At 41.6% G+C, this 15,138-nt stretch overlaps 5 protein-coding genes across 6 annotated transcripts; 3 read left to right on the forward strand and 2 right to left on the reverse strand.

Moving 5' to 3' along the window:
- Positions 1-133: 133 nt before the first annotated feature.
- On the reverse strand, positions 134-3,077 carry pgls (6-phosphogluconolactonase). Its single transcript, XM_084925705.1, has 6 exons — positions 2,969-3,077; positions 2,357-2,641; positions 2,161-2,268; positions 1,980-2,081; positions 1,182-1,322; positions 134-423 (listed from the first exon to the last, which is right to left on the reverse strand). Exons 2-6 carry the CDS (start codon positions 2,618-2,620, stop codon positions 277-279), a joined length of 762 nt encoding a protein of 253 aa, XP_084781831.1. The 5' UTR covers positions 2,621-2,641; positions 2,969-3,077; the 3' UTR covers positions 134-276.
- A 224-nt stretch (positions 3,078-3,301) lies between these two features.
- On the forward strand, positions 3,302-5,134 carry LOC146388410 (uncharacterized). The gene is made up of 4 exons (XM_084925702.1): positions 3,302-3,812; positions 3,907-3,979; positions 4,080-4,182; positions 4,382-5,134. The coding sequence occupies exons 1-4, from the start codon at positions 3,517-3,519 to the stop codon at positions 5,068-5,070; spliced, it is 1,161 nt and encodes a 386-aa protein (XP_084781828.1). The 5' UTR covers positions 3,302-3,516; the 3' UTR covers positions 5,071-5,134.
- A 1,604-nt stretch (positions 5,135-6,738) lies between these two features.
- LOC146388411 (uncharacterized) lies at positions 6,739-10,132 on the forward strand. Its single transcript, XM_084925701.1, has 4 exons — positions 6,739-7,131; positions 7,322-7,458; positions 7,566-7,671; positions 7,758-10,132. Exons 1-4 carry the CDS (start codon positions 6,861-6,863, stop codon positions 8,450-8,452), a joined length of 1,209 nt encoding a protein of 402 aa, XP_084781827.1. The 5' UTR covers positions 6,739-6,860; the 3' UTR covers positions 8,453-10,132.
- LOC146388412 (uncharacterized) lies at positions 9,387-11,756 on the reverse strand. 2 transcript variants are annotated; one of them, XM_084925696.1, is made up of 4 exons: positions 11,317-11,756; positions 11,093-11,211; positions 10,570-10,675; positions 9,387-10,472 (listed from the first exon to the last, which is right to left on the reverse strand). In XM_084925696.1, exons 1-4 carry the CDS (start codon positions 11,591-11,593, stop codon positions 9,577-9,579), a joined length of 1,398 nt encoding a protein of 465 aa, XP_084781822.1. In that variant the 5' UTR covers positions 11,594-11,756; the 3' UTR covers positions 9,387-9,576. The 2 variants fall into 2 exon arrangements, with proteins under 2 accessions (XP_084781822.1, XP_084781823.1); XM_084925697.1 differs by having other exon boundaries at positions 9,387-10,469; positions 11,317-11,755.
- Positions 11,757-11,783: 27 nt separating this feature from the next.
- Positions 11,784-15,122, forward strand: vac14 (vac14 homolog (S. cerevisiae)). Its single transcript, XM_084925693.1, has one exon. The coding sequence runs from the start codon at positions 11,951-11,953 to the stop codon at positions 14,321-14,323; it is 2,373 nt and encodes a 790-aa protein (XP_084781819.1). The 5' UTR covers positions 11,784-11,950; the 3' UTR covers positions 14,324-15,122.
- The last annotated feature ends 16 nt before the right edge of the window (positions 15,123-15,138 follow it).

The raw sequence follows: 15,138 nt of genomic DNA on the forward strand, positions 1-15,138 counted from the left end.
TGCTGAACAACTGAATGGAGTTTCTAGTGTCTGAACATGCACTGTTACACACATGAATCATGAGCAAAAAAACACGAAGCAGAGCTTAAAGTTTAATAAAGGTACCTTGACACTACCCCACAGTCAACCACCCCCCCCCCCCCCCCCTCCAAACACACACACACACACACACACACAGACGTGCGCACGCAAACAAATATTTCACTGATTGAGGAATGTCCTGCACTATTTTCCAGACTCTTCATTGAGCTTCCTACATTTATTAGTCAGGCAGATCTACAGCTTGGCTCCTGAGCCTAGCCTCTCTACCTGGATAGTCAAAGAGGCAGCTGCTGGTTCATCAACAAGCCAGAACAGCTCGCCCTTAGTTGGGACAACTCGTGCTGCTGGAAACGGTGAAGCTTCTCCATCCTCCAACACTTCCTGCAAATAAAAAGAGAGAAATTAATGTGTTACAATAGCACAAACACAAAACTATACAGCATGAGGTTATTATTTAGTGTTTTCTAATTTGTTTTTGTTTTTTTATTTCATTTTGACTTTTTGTTTTTAAATTCAGTTTCAGTTAATTTTCAGATTTTTTCTATTTCCGTTCATTTTTTATTCTTTGAAAATATTTTAGTTTAGTTTTTATTAGTTTAAGGTTAACTTTTTATATTATTATTTTATGGATTGTATATTGTTGGGCGTTTGTCAACAAAAACACACAACTGTTTGAAAACATCCAGAGTCTCAATAAACATGATAATCAGAGCCTCGTCAACAAGTTGTAATTACATTTTTACTAAACTAACAAATACTAAAAACTTGCCTCTATATTTTTTATTTAATTTGTTAGTTTTAAAGTTTGCAAAAGTTGTTTCAGATGTTTTGAAAAATGTAGTTTTCACAACTAGTTTTAGATCACTGTATAAAAATATAATAAATGAATAAATGCAATGATTTCTGCTCAAAGTCACATCTTTGGCTTATTTAGTCCCATCAGTGTTTCTTCTGGCCCCAGTCCTCCTTTCAACTATAAATATTGAGTCACATGACCTAACCAAATTACCCTTGTTTCTTGGTGCGTCTCATTTTTGTCTCATCAGTGTCAAAGTTTATTTATTGCATTATGGAAATAGTAGGGTGTTAAGATTCAGAATTTGAGATGTGTATGTTCAGCAGATGCCCCTAAGTGTTACCTTCAAAACGGGTGCTTTGCTTCCTCCTGTTGATATAAAAGCCACACAACGTGCAGAGTTCACCACTGGGAAAGTCATAGTTACACGCTGTGGCGGTGGTTTGGGAGAGTCGCTGATAGGAGCCACAATCTTCTTGGTTTCCTAAATATGGGGTGCACCCAAAGGCAATAACTAATCATTGCACCAAAAGTGACAATATGAGAACCAAAAGCTTATAATTTTAAACTAGCAAATATGAAGGCTCAGTTTCTCAGACATGGATTAAGCTAAAAAGCTTTTTTTTTCTCCACTGGAGCTGAACACGAAGCTTAATACATGTCTGGGAAACTGGATAACTAAGAAGGATAACTATGAAGACCATAAAATCCAAACTGCGCTGTCATAAAACCCAGTGATTATCCATGCATTGTTGAGAGAGTGACTGGAAAACTGCAGGGAGAAGACATTGTTTTCTTAGAGTAGCTAATTAGGAAACCACATCCAAAAGCAAACTCAGGCATTCTTCCACAAATGCTGTGCCAGAGTTCAGTCAAATGTGCTTGATATGCCTTTTATACAAAATAACGGAGAGATAATATTTAGATTTGAAGAATGCCCAAAATGCATTTTAAGAGCACGGAACATTGTTTTTAGGATCACAATGACATATTGTGTTACAAAATAAAACACATGTTTTGAATGAACTATAAATGATTCCTTTCTAAAAAGCTGTAATTTTGTATCTGCATTCATTCTTTTTCATAATAATTCAACATAGATCTATTGTAGAAGACAACTGTTAGAATAAGAGCCCCTCACCTCCAGAAGAGGGTGGTCTGGGAAAAGAGAACAGGTGTGTCCATCAGGCCCCATTCCCAACAGCAATAGGTCAAACACAGGGAAGTCATCATCTGGGAAGACCTGTGTGTTTTAACAACAAAAATAATGATGTAAACATTCTGCAGACACTAAAATCTAAAAGCCTGTGATTGCTGTGTACCTCTTTCAGTTTACGCGTGTAATCCTCAGCGCACTCGTTCACTGGCAGAGAACAGTCGATCGTCAAGATCCCACTTTTGGGGATGTTGATCTTGGAAAATAACTGACTCTGCAAAAAGATGAAAAGGTCTGCAGTTTATCCAACTGTAACAGAGCAACATACATTTATGTTAACACAAACACTAATTCAAAGAAACCTTGTACAGCCCGTAGGTGCTCTCTGGATCGTCAAAGGAAACCAGGCGCTCGTCGCAGAAACCGACCAACCACTTGCTGCAGTCCAGCTCTGACAGGGCAAGCAGCTCTTTGCTAAGCATGGACACAAGGCTTCCTCCAGAGAGTCCCAGAGTGAACCTGCCATGAGAGCCGATGGCCTTCTCAGCCCGTGAAGTCACCAGCTGGGCCAGGACTGGACCGAGCTCTGCTGATGAGGGGAAGACCAGGACTCTCCTTCCAGCCATCACTACACTCTGTGAGAAGGACTGACAAAGTAAGAGAGAAGAAAAGTGAACAACATATAAGGAAGTCAGTTACCAAACAGTTTTGCAAGTCATCATGCTATCTCTGTAAATGTGATTTACTCAGTCGTTTAATTTAATTTATTTTTAATTTTACACTGTTGTGAAGCTGTTATTTTTGCACTACTTTGAGCAAACTTAATTGGCTTGTCTTATGATTAGACCACTCATAAAAAGAAAAGAAAAAGAAAGCCATTAACGCAAGAGCAACAAAGCATCGCATCTTAAACCAACCAGCCTCGCAGGGCAACCTTTACCTCTACAAGTTCCCACATAGTGACATTCATTTACCTTGTAGTTGGAATCTCTGAGGCAGATTATCGTGAAGATTTTCAGTTGGCAAATGGGCAAATGTAATTCACCACACTGCTTCCTGAAGCGAGTTTTCACCCACCAATCACATTCCGATTGATAACGTGCTGCATTCTGGTTAGCGTAGTCCCGAACAACAACCACGACGTCAAAGGCGTTAAAAAAATAAACGTAGGTTGCAATGAGCAAATCGCCGCGGAAGCTGTGGTAACTTTTACAGATCAACAATCATCCCTGATGTCAAAACAGGACTCTTTGTCAACATTAGCGCTAGTTTTAAAGTTTTGTGTGTAATTGCGATGTTTCCTCCCAGCCGACAGATGGAAACACTGAACCCACTTCAGCCCCACTCGAGTTTTGGAGCGACACTCACGCGCACCTCGAAGGCATGCACATGCAGCTTTTCTCCTGCATTACATTTCAACAACATTTTTGCTGTGGCCATTAAGACCCCGTGACAGCGTCAGGTCGTTCGCGTGAAACTACTGGACCGTGACGGGAAAGCCAAAACAAAACAAACAGAAATCATGTCGACAGTCTTCTCTTTCCAGACACAGCTCGTCTCCATCATGGATGCGTTATCCAAAACAGCTGTAATGGAAATAAGCAAACTGGTCGAAATCGAGTCAAAGATGCTCAAGATCGAGATAACTCGCGGGCGCAACGAAATCGCCTCGCTTACAGAGAAACTACAGCTGATGGAGAAGCTGCTTTATATGGCACAGGGGGGCAGGCAGGATGCGACAGAAGTCAGCTTAGTTGGAAGGGACGGTTTAGAAAACGGAGTACTGGAGACTGAAAGGACAAGACTTGAAATTAAAAGGTAGGTATGTTGCTTTGTATGTATATTATGGAACGTAGCTGTTTGCTGTGTTCTCCTTGCTTGGTGTGTTTAATCTCAGTGTTTTGCATCCTAGTGAAAGCCCGTGGGAAAGTTTTTCTTCTGAGACTGGCAGTTTGCATCAAGGTGAAGAGTATGCTGTAACAGAAGTAAGTCTGCAATAACCAGCCATTTATTTCTTGTTATCATAGCTGATTACTCTGTGGCTGATATTTATAACCAATGCCCTTCCCCCCCCTGTCTTATCAGCTTCCAAACCAACCCAAAGAGCACCCAGAACTGGTAGTGGTGAAAGAGGAGCCATGTGAGGTGGACAATGGAAACACTCAACAAGACAGGACAGCTGAAAACAGTGACTATAAATTTGCTTATTATGTCGGATTGCACAGCTGTATGTGAAATTCACGAGGACTTTCAGTAACCATGCTGGATTTGACTTTTCTGCTCATCATAGTTGTACTAAATTGTCATAACTGTTAAACCTTCTATCATCAAGGTCATTTCTACAAAAAGAAAATCTGAATTTTAACTTGTACGTCTACTTTCAACAGGAAGAGAAACAGTCACAGACGCCCAGAAGGCTCCAAATGTGATGCAGCGTCCCAAACACATTGCAGACCACCAGCAGCCACTGTTTACTGATAGCTTTGTGCCTCTAAGCTCCCTGCCATCTCTCAGTGAAACAGTGAGGAGGGAAACGCACTGGAACCCACAGCTTACACCTGCCGACACAACCCTAGAAGTTGGGAAAAGCTTGGCTCAAAATATAACCTCCCAAAGCTTAAGTGTGCTCAGAAATATGAAGCTTCATAACTTGAGGAACTCAACCACTAAGAGGTTTGGCTGCTTGCAGTGTGGCAAGAGCTTCAGATGCTTTAGTCAGCTTGAAATACACCAGAGAAGCCATACTGGGGAGAAGCCGTTCAGATGCACACTATGCGGAAAGCGATACGCACAAAAAGGACACCTGTACACACATCAGCGCACGCACACTGGGGAGAAGCCGTATCGTTGTCCTGTTTGTGGAAAGGGCTTTATTCAGAAATGCACACTCGATATGCATCAGCGTACACACACTGGAGAAAAACCCTTTGTTTGTATCAAATGTGGCAAAGGCTTTACAAAGAACTGCAATCTGAAAAAACACTTCGCAGTACATCTTGATCCTACTTCAAATGTATATGGTAGTGACTCCAGTGCACCAACATTTAGTGGGACATTTGTAAATGGAACCTCTTAAGACATCAATCATATGTAACATCTGTATTTTTGTTCTGGAAAATAAAGTTATATTTGTTCCAGAATTGACTTTTTGATGCTTGCTTTTCAAATGGTTTAATATTTTGGATGCATTTACTGTGTGTGTGTGTATATGTGTTTTTTTTTGTTTTGTGTTTTTTAAATTTACTCTAAGTTACACAGTTGCATATTTACATTTTTAAGTCAGGGAAACACAAGTAAAGCATTTGACAGCATTTTCCTTGGGCTGGCATTACTTGAGATGGTTCAGACCCACAACAGAAATTTGTGACTTGTCCATACCCATCTGAGATTGTGGGCTTAATGTGATGTTTATATTAGTTAATTAAATTAGCTATACAGATATATACAATGTGTACGCTATATAATAACTATATGCGGTGAAGAAATGGTTAGCAATGTTGACTCAGAGTAACAAGGTTCCTGGATAGTTGGGGCCTTTCCCTGTGGAGTTTACATGTTCTCCCTGTACTTGGATGGTTCCCAGGTGCTCCGCCTTCATCCCACAGTTCAAAGTTGTGCATATAAGGCACGGATGTGAGTCTGTGGTGACTGACTGCCTTTCTGGTAGCTCTTACTGTGATGGACTTGTGAGCTGTCCACACCCATTGTCCTGTCTTAGCTGGAATAGAGACCTCTATGACCCTTGGCTTGACAAGAGGTTAAGAAAATTGATGAATGGAACTATCGTACACATATCAATATTTTTTTTTTATCCACAGATTATTTAACTTCAGTTTGTCAACCTGTTAAGGGCACTCCCTTGACAGGTTGACAATATTTTGCAAGGTTAAAAAGGGGCTAGAAACCTGTTCATGCACACATTCAAAACTATGACCATTAAGGTCACCCATGCATGTCTCTGGATGGTGGGAGGAAGCCAGAGTACTCGGAGACCAGAGAAGCACAGGAAGAACATGCAAACTCCACACAAAAGATTTATTTTCTGACTGGTGGAAAAGTCCTAAGTCCTAAGGTCTAAGTCCTTCTTGCTGTTGGGAAACATTGCTATCCAGTGGACCACTGTGCCATCTATATCACCCATTCACAAAACAATCATAATTAAACAGAAAATATTCTTAAACTTAAAAAATTCTGAATTAAGGATTTTAAAGTACTTCATTGTTACCACTAGAGGGAAGTGATTCTAATAGAGTGATTAAAAAAGCCATATCAATGAAACTATTATCATCCCAGTTTCTACTATTAACTAACAGTCACAAAATGAATGAATGAATGTTCTTCATAGTGATACTCATTTTGCTAAAAGTCACACCGATTCTTATCATGCTAGCAACAAAGTTGTGTTGCAGATTTTAACAGTGACCGAGAGAGGGCGCTCAACATTACTGTGTATATTCTAAATAAGTACAGACGCTGTGAGAATAAAATAAAAAGATACATTTATTTGTTATACTTTGCTCGTTGTATGTGAATTCACAATGGTTCCCTGCCATCGCAGGGCTGTGAATTGCACGGACAGTGTGGTGGAGAGGTTGGCAATAAGGTGTGATTTTAAAGAGATGTCTTTATTTCCACATATATTGTTATAATAGGGAGATAAAACATCTGTGCAGGCAGAAAACATATTCTAATGTTGCGTTGAATTTTCCACTGTGTTGTCTTCAGCAGCTTGGGGGTGGGGGCGAAGAAAGCGTGTTCCCACAATTCCTTGCGGCACAGCTGTACATTTCATATTTGATTAAAGGAGCTGCGTTCCTACGCTGAGAATCGTTTCAATATTTCCAAATACTGAGCCTCGCTGACGAAATGATGTGCGACACCACAAACCGCAGTTTTAGGACGCAGCTGGCCGTTATTCTGGATAAGCTAACAAAGGCGGCTCTGGTTGAAATAAGCAACCTGGCTGATGAGTGCTCCTCCGTCCTTCACACCGAGCTATCCCTGCACAAGACGGAGAACGAGGCGCTGAAGAAGAGGTGCTACTCTTTGGAGGTCCAGCTGAGAGCAGCGAGGGAGGCACAGACGTACCCCGAACACGTCAACAACAGCGTCAGTCGCCGGGATCGGCACCCTGCAGGTAAGAAATCCGTGCAGACTGGTACATACCAGGGGGCTTCCACATCCTGCATGATATTTATAGTATGGGGCTAGAATTACAGTGGACCGAATAGCTTTATTGTATATAATCTCTTCTGAGATTCTGCTCTGCATACTGGTGATCATCATTCTCTAGCAAGTCCCAATGTTGCATGTTTCTCTTCTTCCAGAACAGCACCAACCTGCTCCAGCCATTGATGGAGTTTTTGGGAAGGACTGGTGCATGGACCTGTGGAGAGAAGAGAAGCTGCCCTCTCAAAGAAGAGAACCAGTGGAGACTGCCGCTACAACCAGCATGGGAGCTGCGGTTGGTGAATCAGTTGCAGTCTGGGTTTAAGTTTTGCATTTGTAACAAGCAGCAAACTAGCTGAATGATTGCTGTGTTCATAGCTACTTGTCATTTCTTGTTGGTAGGCAATCAATATGATGGAAAGAGAACCTGATCTGATTTTTGTCAAGGAGGAGATGTTTGATGATTATCCCATTGGACAGCAGAGGAGGCTCACAGACAACAGAAAAAGTAAGTGCATATTAAAAAGACACCAAACGCAAGTCATAATCCCGTCCTGTGTGTGTACTGGTTTACAGTGGCTCTCTTTTTAACAGTTGTTGGGATGTTTGAAGAGGACAGCATGCTTCAAAGATCTGTTGATGATCTCCAACTTCACTCGGGGGAATTGAACAACTTCTCTATGACGACTGAGAGTGAAATACAGCAACGCGCACAGCCGACAATTATGGACAAATTAATAGACGATGCGGCGATGGGTGCTCTGATTGACAACACAAATCCTCCTTCAGTTGCCACAGAATACTCAGACTATACGAACAGTATTCACATGAACGCAACCAAAGAACTCAACCTTCAGGAAAAACCAGTGAAGCCAACCAAACAGTTTGAGTGTTTATTTTGTGGAAAAATATTCAACTATTTAAGCAGCCTGAAAGTCCACATTAGGCGACACTCAGGCGAGAAGCCCTTCAGCTGCCCAGTGTGCGGAAAGAGGTTTGCACAGAAGACGTACCTGAAACTGCACCAACGTGTGCACTCGGGTGAAAAGCCGTACAGCTGTCCAGACTGTGGAAAAAGTTTTTCTCAGAAAAGCTCTTTGAATATACATATCCGGACACACACGGGTGTAAAGCCTTATAGCTGTGTGGATTGTGGGAAATGTTATGCGTACAAGTATGGTTTAAATCACCACCAGTGTTTCAATTTGTCGGTCAAACCAGAAGCTTTTGACAGAAGTGCTCTCAGTATCACCCACAGTTGCTCATCATCTGCCAACATGTCCATATAACCCTCAACGTGGTTTAAAAACATTATAAAGATTTGAAATACTTGTTCTATTACAAAACCAACTTTAATGCCCATGTGGTTATCATTACTGCTCATTCTTTGGCACGCTTTTCGCTTTGTTACAAATGCAAATTCAGCAACAGCCAACAACAGTATGGAAAATATGTGTCCTTTTTGTAAATGAGCCATTAGACTGATGGGATTCAGTTTGACTGGTTGGAGTCCCCAAGACATTTCACATCACGCTTAACAAGGAAATTATCAAAAATGAGAGAGAACTTCTGATCTGTGATGAAAAAACAAAAACAAAAAAGCTTCACTGGCTTCTCATCCATGCACGTGTAACATGTTTAAATACCTCATGTTTCAGACCACAAAAGGCTTGCCCAAGCTGGTGGCAAAATAATTACTTTAGGCAGGTTCTCCATGATTTGCACATGTGTAGCATAAACCTTCAAACTACCTCTTCACATCAAAATAGAAGTAGATTAAATCAGTTTGTGTCATGTTTTATATTTCACATATGCCTAGACTTATTTTTAGGCAACATACATTCTTGTTTCTTTGAAAAAAATGTTATTGATATTTAAAAAAAAAATGCTTGTGTTTGTCATATAATATTTGAATGAATTCCAAAAAGTTTCAAGATTAAGTAGTGCTACTGTTTGAAATAAATATTTATATTGTGTTGAACTGTCTTAATGTCCAAACGGAGATTTACAACAAATGTTCCTGTAATAATTGCCCTGAACAGTCTACGCTGACCCAGCTCAGTGAATTATATTTACCAAAGAAAAATCTGTTCCTGAAACTCCTCCCCTTTGTACTCACATGTATGTTCATCGTTATAAACCTTGTTACTAAAACTGACAAATTTGTGAGTTTTGAACAAAAAAAGCAACTTTAAAAAGTAGAAAATGTAAGAAATTATATCATAATGTAAACATTTGCATTTTATTTGTAAAGTCAAAACACCAAACTACTAAAATATTTTTCTTCCATACAAGAGTTTTTAAGCACAACACTACAGGCTACAATTTATTACAGACATAACATTAACTATCCTTTTGCTAAAGTTTTAAAACTGTAGAAGAGGCGTCAAAGTTGATAAGTTACTTCAGTTTGTTACTGACTGACTGCTGCTATCATGTTCTTCACGTGTCTCCTAGGTATGGGCCTCTCGCCTACAACCTCTCGATTTCTATGTGCCATTAAATGATGGTTGAGGTTCACCTTCTGCGTGAAGGTTTTCCCACATTTAATACAGCGGAACGGTCTCTCGCCCGTATGGATGCGCAGATGACACTTCAGATTGCCTTTCTGGGTAAACCCTTTCCCACATAAGCTGCACCTGTGGGGTTTCTCACCTGTGTGGACAACGTAGTGAATCCTCAGAGCCGATGGGTTGGCAAAGCTCTTCCCGCACAACTCGCACGACTTACTGATTCTGTGAGATGGAACTGGAGGCAGGCAGCTGTGTGAGTTTAACTTGTTCCTGTGCGGGAAGTGTTGCTTACAGATGCTGCAAAAGTTTGACTTGTGTGACTTCATGTGGTGTGTTAGAGTGCCCTTGTGAAAGAATGTCCTGTTACATATTTGACAAGTAAATCTCTCTCTGTTTTGATTTCTGGAAGTTTCTGTGTTACGCACATTAAAGTCATTGTGAGACTCTTTATCCACAGCAGAGTCTTTTTCTGTACTGTCTACTGGCATTGTTTGCTGCTCGTCATGGCTGGGCCCAACTTCAGTAGTGTTCACTGCTGGCTCCTGCTGACTTTCCTGAACAAACTGAACATCATCATCATCATCGTTGTCATCCTCTTCGATTGGAATGATATGAGTGCTGAAAGCTTCTTCTGTATCATTGATGGATACCACCTGCACAGATGGTTCTTCAATACCACCCAACGATACAACCTGTTCCCCATTTTGATCAAAAGACAGACTGCAAGTGCTGCCATCGAACGTGTAACCAACAGAAAGTTGCTCTGATTCCTCAGCCATGTTGTCTTCATGTTCTGCTGCACAAAAGCAAAAATTCAAACACTGAAAAAGCTACTAAAGCTGCTACATCTGCAAGGTATATTCCCCTGGCTAAGTTCTTCTTCCCTCACTTACCTTCTGTGCTGAGCGTTTCCTGCTGGCAGGTACTGACAACATCCCCCTCGTAGTCTTCCTCTTTGATCTCAGTCACAGTTATTTGGTCAGATAGTGCTGTCACAGACTACAAAACAGAAAACGTCCGATCCTAAATTGTAGTTTAATACAGCAATATGTTTTGTAACAGTAGTGCTTTGTCAGTTGTAAATAATGATGAAATGATCAGCAGCAAATTTTGATATAAAACCAAAACAAAAAGATGCTGTGGAAGATGTGCATGTGTTTTGATTTTTTTAATATCATAAATATTCCATATTATTCCAAATGAATTGTTTAGCATTACTTTGTTTACATTTTATTATTAAACACATTTAAAATAAGGTCTGCTTTTCAATGTGCATAAGCAGAATGTGTGTACCCTGGTAATCAGTATTCTATATTAAACCATTTATATATTTTGCCTGTCTGGAAACTCTGTTATAAATTGCTCATAGGCATAAAGACAGCAAATACGTCATACCCGAGTCTAACTTCTTCTCACCTTATCAGGGGACTGTGGTGAGTCTGTGTATCTCTGCAGACTGTACGGGTCTCTGTCTTTCCATAGATTCATGCACCAATCTTTTCCAAAGATCCCCTCTATGGTGGGAGGCCCAGGCACTAAAGAAAAGTCAAACAATAAAAGAATGAAATAAACACACAACGAAATACAAAAGTGATGGCGATCACGAAATCAGATCTGCTTTTGCGAATAAATTCAGCTACCAGCAGCATCCTCGTCTCCGAAGCACACAGTTTGCACACCCACACTGCGATAACTTTTGCACAAACTAGGGGCGTCGCTTCTCACTATAGTCAGCTTGCACTCCAGGCTGTTTACTTTCTCTGCCAGGGCTGAATTTGCAAACAGGAGCCGAGACAGCTCCTGCCGCAGCTCAGCCGAGTCTTCGTCCACAAGTTTGCAGACCTGGCTCAAAGCAGACCTGGCCATCGTCTCCATGATGGACGAGAGCTGCGAGTGAAAAGAGCGGCGGCTCGCCATGGCTGCTGATTGTGGCTACGACACAAACAGCTCAAAGAAAGTATGCTTAAAATCCAACGTGCGAAGTCGTTAGCTAGCAAAGAAAACGAAAACGCTCATTGGCTGAACACGTAACTAATCAAGCTAATCTGAGGTAACGATACACACAAAGCGGGACCCAAATAAATGTTGCAACTGTGACGTATTTCCGGTGGATGTAACCGGTCAGCTGCGTTGTATTAGAAAGCTTCCTGGTTTAGCAAATGAAAGCAGAAGCAGCTGACTATCTCTTCATCAAATTAATTAAATGCAATACGTTTCCTCGCATATCGACGCAGATTTGAGCAGACCGGATCCGGGACCAACGCAGCTGCGAAAATGAACACGGAGAAAGACTTTTCGCCGTTGACGCCCAACATCGTCAGGGCTCTGAATGATAAACTGTACGAAAAGAGGAAAGTCGCAGCTCTAGAGATCGAGAAGCTGGTGCGGGAGTTTGTGGCTCAGAACAACGCCACTCAAATCAGACATGTGATCCAGATTTTAGCCTCGGAGTTTGCCCTCTCTCAACACCCGCACAGCCGGAAAGGGGGTCTCATTGGACTGGCAGCTTGCTCCATCGCCCTCGGAAAAGAGTCGGGTCTGTATCTGAAGGAGCTCATTGAGCCTGTACTCACGTGTTTCAATGACTCAGACAGCCGCTTGCGCTACTACGCCTGTGAGGCCCTCTATAACATAGTCAAAGTGGCTAGGGGAGCTGTGCTGCCCCACTTCAACCTGCTTTTTGATGGTCTCAGCAAACTTGCAGCAGATCCTGACCCAAATGTAAAAAGTGGATCTGAACTCCTGGATAGACTACTGAAAGACATTGTCACCGAAAGCAACAGTTTTGACTTAGTGGCATTTGTTCCACTGTTGAGAGAGAGAATCTACTCCAACAATCAGTATGCCAGGCAGTTTATAATTTCTTGGATTCATGTTCTGGAGTCTGTGCCAGACATCCACCTGTTAGACTATCTCCCTGAGATCTTGGATGGGCTCTTCCAGATCATGGGGGACAATAGCAAAGAGATTAGAAAGACCTGCGAGGTGGTGCTTGGAGAGTTTCTAAAGGAGATTAAGAAGATTCCCTCTACTGTGAAGTTTGCTGAGATGGCCAACATATTGGTTATCCACTGCCAGGCTGCAGATGAGACCAAATTAACAAATGATCTGATACAGCTGACAGCTATGACATGGATGAGGGAGTTCATCCAGCTTGCGGGCAGAGTGATGCTTCCGTACTCTTCTGGCATCCTGACTGCAGTGCTGCCTTGTCTTTCCTATGATGACAGAAAGAAGAATACTAAAGAAGCTGCTAGTGCTTGTAATTACAGTCTAATGAAACTGGTCACTCCTGAGGATGATGAGGAAGAGGAGGAGGAAAGGCGTGAAAGCACAGGGTCACCATCTAAGGAAAATGACAAGCCCAAAACAGAGACAGACAGCAATGATATGCTGAATGCATCCCAGGAGTCTGTTGGTTTCAGTAATATCAGTTTCTTCACTCCAGCAAGTGCTGATAGGCCTCAGGTAACTCTGGACCTGGATGGCATTGTTCAGGTGTTGGACCGCCACCTTCACGACTCCTCCACTGGCATGATGACCCGCATAGCTGTGCTTAAATGGCTTTATCACCTCTACATCAAGACACCACGCAAAATGTTCCGCCACACAGACAGTCTCTTTCCCATGCTCCTGAAAACTCTGTCCGATGAGTCCGATGAGGTCATACTGAAAGATCTGGAGGTCTTAGCTGAGATAGCATCATCCCCTGCTGGCCAAACAGACCAAAATTTGTCCTGTGACAACACTGACAATAAGGTGGTGCTCAAGGTGCCAGAGGATGTGAAGCCTGCACAGCAGTCCAGCACAGGATCCAAGGGGGTGGACTCATCCCCCTCCACTCCCAGTATGAACTCTTATTTTTACAAGTTCATGATCAACCTGCTCAAGCGTTTCAGTCTGGAGAGAAAGCTTTTGGAGAACAGAGGAGCTTTCATCATCAGACAGTTGTGTCTGTTGCTTCATGCAGAGAATATCTTCCACTCCATGGCTGACATCCTGTTGAAGGAGGAGGACCTTAAATTTGCATCCACCATGGTTCAGACACTCAACACTATCCTGCTCACCTCAGCTGAGCTCTTTGAGTTGCGCAACCAGCTGAAAGACCTGCGCACTCAGGAGAGCTGTGCTTTGTTTTGCTGCCTGTATCGTTCCTGGTGCCACAACCCTGTGGCGACTGTCTCACTTTGTTTCCTCACACAGAACTACAAGCATGCCTATGATTTGATCCAAAAGTTTGGAAATCTCGAGGTTACAGTTGACTTCCTGATGGAGGTGGACAAGCTTGTACAGCTTATAGAAAGCCCCATTTTTACATACTTGCGTCTGCAGCTCCTCGATGTGGAGAACAACCCATACCTGATAAAGGCACTGTACGGTCTGCTGATGCTGCTGCCCCAGAGCCAGGCCTTTCAACTGCTCTCCCACCGCTTGAGTTGTGTTCCCAATCCAGAGCTCATGAGGACTGTAGATGAATCCAAGTATATGGACTCTAAACAGCACGTGGCTTCCAGACGTGCCTCTTACACTCAGGTGGATTACAGTGAGCTGCTCCAGCATTTTGAACGTGTCCAGAGCAAACACCTTGAGGTACGACACCAGCGATCTGGGCGTTCCTCTGATCACCATGACAGGAAGCTGATGTAAGGTTATTATACCATAGTAGGATGAGATTAAAAAACAAATATCAAGGAGTGAAATAATAATATGGTTGTAAGATGAGAACTGTTACTGAAGCCAAATAGTATAACAATAGTAAGTAAAATTTTAAGTGTTTGCTAAGGAAATACTAGGTAAAAATAAATCAAATAATCAGAATATGTATTTAATACATTACACTACAAGGCAAATTAATAGTTAATTTCTTCTGTGTAAATTTAGTATTGAAAATATACATAGTTGCTCATAACTCATCTAATATTGGTCATATTAGGCAATATCTTGAGTTCCCATTATGCCCTGTCAGTTTGTTTTTCTTTTTAAAGGTAAATTAAACATTCGCAATGTTTCGTGTTAAACTGACAATCATTTACTTTAATCATTTATTCTAGAGTTAAATGGTGCACAAGTAATTCACCATGTAATTCAATTTCCACGTGAGCCACTGTATTTCTGTGGTATACTTTACTTTGTTTAGTAGTACTACTAGAGTTTATGTTCAGTTTGGCCTTAACCTCACTTTAGCCAGAAAAGAAATCTTTTTAAGATTGACTGCGCTAAAGTAAGACTTCAGACTTGAAGGAGCTGATGAATGGTATATGTTGTTGGTAAACCCATGTATGGGCTGTTGTTTTGTTTCACAACAACTTACTTACACACTTTGAGCATTTAATTCTTTTGCTTTTTTTGTACAGTGTCTGTTCTGCTTACTTATCAGTGCTCTTTTGTCTTTGCACATTTGTCATTCCAATGTGAAAATGATTAAAGTGGACCATGTGATTCGAAACATTTCAGTGTTGTTT

Source organism: Perissodus microlepis, chromosome 4 (assembly GCF_051167445.1).
Source record: "Perissodus microlepis isolate ML-2025 ecotype Zambia chromosome 4, ASM5116744v1, whole genome shotgun sequence".
Taxonomy (NCBI): domain Eukaryota; kingdom Metazoa; phylum Chordata; class Actinopteri; order Cichliformes; family Cichlidae; genus Perissodus; species Perissodus microlepis.

What these genes read in the sequence shown, in the direction of transcription:
- pgls (XM_084925705.1), bottom strand. Translation starts at nt 2,620, where the DNA reads ATGGCTGGAAGGAGAGTCCTGGTCTTCCCCTCATCAGCAGAGCTCGGT. An exon ending in CAGACCACCCTCTTCTGGAG is followed by an intron (nt 1,323 to 1,979) that starts GTGAGGGGCTCT and finishes CCCCATATTTAG; the next exon opens with GAAACCAAGAAGATTGTGGC. An exon ending in GCAAAGCACCCGTTTTGAAG is followed by an intron (nt 424 to 1,181) that starts GTAACACTTAGG and finishes TTTTATTTGCAG; the next exon opens with GAAGTGTTGGAGGATGGAGA.
- LOC146388410 (XM_084925702.1), top strand. Translation starts at nt 3,517, where the DNA reads ATGTCGACAGTCTTCTCTTTCCAGACACAGCTCGTCTCCATCATGGAT. An exon ending in ACAAGACTTGAAATTAAAAG is followed by an intron (nt 3,813 to 3,906) that starts GTAGGTATGTTG and finishes TTTGCATCCTAG; the next exon opens with TGAAAGCCCGTGGGAAAGTT. An exon ending in AAGAGTATGCTGTAACAGAA is followed by an intron (nt 3,980 to 4,079) that starts GTAAGTCTGCAA and finishes CTGTCTTATCAG; the next exon opens with CTTCCAAACCAACCCAAAGA.
- LOC146388411 (XM_084925701.1), top strand. Translation starts at nt 6,861, where the DNA reads ATGATGTGCGACACCACAAACCGCAGTTTTAGGACGCAGCTGGCCGTT. An exon ending in CCGGGATCGGCACCCTGCAG is followed by an intron (nt 7,132 to 7,321) that starts GTAAGAAATCCG and finishes CTCTTCTTCCAG; the next exon opens with AACAGCACCAACCTGCTCCA. An exon ending in CAACCAGCATGGGAGCTGCG is followed by an intron (nt 7,459 to 7,565) that starts GTTGGTGAATCA and finishes TCTTGTTGGTAG; the next exon opens with GCAATCAATATGATGGAAAG.
- LOC146388412 (XM_084925696.1), bottom strand. Translation starts at nt 11,593, where the DNA reads ATGGCGAGCCGCCGCTCTTTTCACTCGCAGCTCTCGTCCATCATGGAG. An exon ending in CGGAGACGAGGATGCTGCTG is followed by an intron (nt 11,212 to 11,316) that starts GTAGCTGAATTT and finishes ACTTTTCTTTAG; the next exon opens with TGCCTGGGCCTCCCACCATA. An exon ending in CACCACAGTCCCCTGATAAG is followed by an intron (nt 10,676 to 11,092) that starts GTGAGAAGAAGT and finishes TCTGTTTTGTAG; the next exon opens with TCTGTGACAGCACTATCTGA.
- vac14 (XM_084925693.1), top strand. Translation starts at nt 11,951, where the DNA reads ATGAACACGGAGAAAGACTTTTCGCCGTTGACGCCCAACATCGTCAGG.